The sequence below is a fragment of the Leguminivora glycinivorella genome, chromosome 16 (genome assembly GCF_023078275.1).
Source record: "Leguminivora glycinivorella isolate SPB_JAAS2020 chromosome 16, LegGlyc_1.1, whole genome shotgun sequence".
Classification (NCBI taxonomy): domain Eukaryota; kingdom Metazoa; phylum Arthropoda; class Insecta; order Lepidoptera; family Tortricidae; genus Leguminivora; species Leguminivora glycinivorella.
This window is the reverse complement of record NC_062986.1, coordinates 995564-999584: the sequence shown is the minus strand read 5'-3', so window position 1 is coordinate 999584 and position 4021 is coordinate 995564. Positions and strand designations below refer to the sequence as shown.

Sequence of the window (4021 nt, the reverse complement as noted above, 5' to 3'; positions counted from 1 at the left end):
GTTTATATTGAAAAAATATCAATTTCAAGAGTTCTAAGACGAAGCCAATTGAAATTGAAGGCAGTTTCTAGAACATTGTCTTGTATTACGCCCACTCATTTCTAAAAAGCGCTGTCTCGAAATCTGATGACGTTTTTACGTTGATTACCATCGTAGACTGAGTAGATAACGCATTATGAAATTAAATTTTAATGACGGTGGTTTTGAAAACCACTATTACAAATTATTATATTCATATTTGTTAACGCCTCGTCTTTGTTCGGGCATCTTCGGGAGCCGTCGCCGGCGCAACGCATGGTGCGGGGCGCGGTGAAGTGGGGGCGGTAATTCAATTCGCTCAGCAATCTTGCGACGGACGGCCGCGCCCGTCCGCTTAAATTCAGTGATATTCAACACCTATGTATCACACTTAATCATCATTATACGTGCATGTACTGGACTACGAGTGTCATTTAACTCACCTCATCCACGACCCCAAGATATTCTGTCCACCCCTACATGCGTGGACATGTGGCGACCGTGAAATATCTTCGAATCTAAATCAAACGGTCATGAGGCGACTGTTGGAGTTCGTGCGACTGTAATGGCGGCGGTCAAGAAATAACGGACATCGAGAACAAAGAGATGGGAATTACTGCTGTGGCGCTTTGGATTCTACAACACTACAAGTTGGAAAGAACATCGAAAGTCAATGCCGATATAAAGTAAGCCCGTTCCTTTTGTTCCCTAATTTTATAAAACTTCCATTTGCTATAATTAGTGTTAGCCTACTCGCAAACGTCAGGTTATGTATCTAGCTTTATGCGTACTAGCCAATTTGCACTATACTTTTAGCACTTAATTATTTTTGCTTGGTTTCCGTACAGATCAATGCATTTAAAATTGCAAAAGAAGTTGTTTACTTTCGGTAATTAGCTCAATAATGCTTGCCGGGTTTTTTTTTTGTGCACCGTTATTTCAATCTTATCGCTTGCCATAAATAATTTCTATATAAATCAATAAGTTGCACGTCTTCCTATAGGTTTTATTCAGTAACAATAAGCTAGTAATTATAATTTTAAAGTTCGACAATTTAAATAAATCTTTGTAAGCGTACATTGTACCGTTAAAAATACATACCTACCGTTACTTTCTTTGTTCTATGCCACGCTTGCTACTTCTATGCAATACTTTCGTTTTGCCTTCTTTCTTCTGCATAAAAAATTAATACGTTTATTTGCTTCGACGCATTAAAAATATATTTTAGTTGTTTAGACCAGTTAAACTTGCATTTAAAAAGCAATTGCAATATAGGTTCAAAGTTCATTGAGGTGAATTCCTATGGTTCAAAGTCCGTTGTGGTAAATTCCAGTGTACTCGTCGCTGCGCGCTGTGACTGGGGGCCTGTTGCTAAGCGGTTTCTGGGCTGTTCGCGAGTACGAGTGCCGCGGAGCCGGGTTCGCCTGACGCGGTCGGTGCTGCTGGCGGGTTCGGCGGCAGCGGGTGCTGGACTGACGGCTGGATCGTGTTACTGGTTTGATTGCACCATTTTATTTACTTAGCTCATTGTTTATTTTAAAAAATGACTGAAGAATTAATTAAAAAATTAAATAGAAGGCGCGGTGGGCTTAAAAGTCAATTGACGGTTTTTAAAGACTTTGTAAAAACTATACAAGGGTCCGAGCTCTCGTCTTTAGTAGTAAAAGAGCTGAGTTTGCGATTAGATGGACTTCGTAAAATAATGGTTGATTATGATGCCGTACAAGTTCAACTTGAAGATATTTGCTCTAATTTAGATGAACAAATAGCAGAACGGACCCAGACCGAAAGTCTTTTTTATTCACAAATTGCGTTAGCGCAGGATATAATTGATACGTTTTCGGCCAAAAATGGTGGCGGTAATGACTCAACTAAATTTAGTTCTTGTGATGAAAAACATGCGTCAGTTCGCCTACCAGTAATAAATTTGCCGACGTTCGATGGAACTTACACACGTTGGTTGGAGTTTAAGGATTTATTTGAGTCATTAATCAATAATAACGAATCAATTGCGCCGATAAATAAATTCCACTATTTACGGAATTCATTGCAAGGAAGTGCTAGTTTAGTAATAAGGTCAATTGATTTTTCTGCCAGCGGATACGAGCTTGCGTGGAACACATTGTGTGAAAGATATAATAATAAAAATATTTTAATAAATAATCATTTGAGCGCGATCATAAATATTAATCCTATACATAAGGAATCGTTTAAGTCTTTAAGGTATTTAATAGATACTGTATCTAAAAATTTAAATTCTTTGGATACGTTAGGTATTTCAACTCAGGGTTGGGACCCATTAGTAATATTTTTGGTCTCGGCGAAGTTAGATCCCAAAACAAATGGAAAGTGGGAGGAGTATAAAGGCAGTTTTTCACGCCTACCCTCAAGTGAATTAAATAAAAATTCTTCCGAAGTACCTACTTTAGAACATTTTAAGGAGTTTTTACGTAATCGGGCTAATGTTTTAGAAACGATGTTTTGCAGTCGGTCAAATGAAATTAAACCTGTTTTTAAGGAAAACAAGAATACTAAGTCTTTTGTTGCAGCTGGCGAGGGACCACGAATTAATTCGTGTTTAGTATGTGGGCAGAACCACCATGTTTACCAGTGCTCCAAGTTTAAATCTATGAGTCTGGAGGACAGGCTCGTGGAGGTTTCAAAACATAAACTTTGTAACAATTGTCTTCGAGCGGGACATGATGGTTCTCAATGCACTTTAAAGGGTTCCTGTCGTAATTGTAAGAAAAAACACAATTCACTTTTACACTGCGAAAGTGTCAGTAATAATAGTAATAAGGTTGCAACTATCGACACTGCAAAACGTATAAACTCTTCCGTTAACATGTCAACTGCAGATGATGACGAGTCGGGTCAAGTTATGTTGTGCACGGCTCAGGTCGAAGTATATTGTCCTAAGAGTAATACTACTCATCTCGCTCGCGCGCTCTTAGACAATGCTAGTCAGTCGTCTTTCATCTCTGAGAGTTTTAAGAAAAAGTTAAATCTACCCACAAATAAAATTGAACCATTTGATATCACTGGGATCAATAAACAAAAAACGGAGATATCCGAACGTATCCAACTAAAGGTTAGGTCTCGCGTTAATTCGTATGAATTAGATGCTAATTGTTGGGTGATCCCCACAATTGCAGATGATCTTCCCTATGTAGCAATTGATGTTGAAAAATTGGATTTGCCCCATGTTGAGTTAGCCGATCCGTAATTGTTCTATAAACCGGATGAGGTCGACATTTTGTTGTCAGGGGACAAATTTTTCAAGGTTCTTAAACCTGATCAAGTAGAGTTAGGAGAAGGAAAACCCATCCTACAAGATAGTAAGTTCGGGTGGTTAGTAGCTGGTCGCACGGACGAAAGCTACAACCGATGCAATGTTTATTGTCATTTAGCCACTACAAGGCGCAAGACGTCACTACAAGATGTCGATGATTCTCTGAAGCGTTTTTGGGAGGTGGAAAATTTGCCTTCCGATTGTAAGTCTTTATCTATTGATGAAGAGTTTTGTGAAACTCATTATGTTGAAAATACAGTTCGTTTACCTGATGGTCGATTCTCTGTACAGATGCCATTCAAGGAAAAACCCGAGGATGCTCTCGGAAACTCATATCCTATAGCTATGAGACGTTTTTTAAACTTAGAAAAGAAGTTAGATAAAAATCCCATCGTCAAAAATCAATATCGCGATTTTTTGCAGGAATATGCCGATTTGGGACATATGACTGAAGTGGGACGGCCAAGTTTCGGGTGCTATTTGCCCCACCACTGTGTTATTCGTGAGCAAAAAGAAACTACCAAGCTTCGTGTCGTTTACGACGCTTCAGCTCTGACAAGCTCTGGCAAGAGTCTGAATTGCATTCAGGCTATAGGTCCGGTTGTGCAAAGTGACCTATTTTCAATTCTTTTGCGTTTCCGTACTAATAGGTTCGTTCTGACAGCTGACATAGAGAAGATGTACAGGCAGGTCTCCCTCAGCGAACAACAG

At 39.1% G+C, this 4021-nt stretch overlaps 1 protein-coding gene across 1 annotated transcript; it reads left to right on the top strand.

The window, feature by feature from the left end:
* Positions 1–248: 248 nt before the first annotated feature.
* On the top strand, positions 249–3244 carry LOC125234877. Its single transcript, XM_048141297.1, has 2 exons — positions 249–704; positions 1352–3244. Exon 2 carries the CDS (start codon positions 1562–1564, stop codon positions 3242–3244), a length of 1683 nt encoding a protein of 560 aa, XP_047997254.1. The 5' UTR covers positions 249–704; positions 1352–1561.
* The last annotated feature ends 777 nt before the right edge of the window (positions 3245–4021 follow it).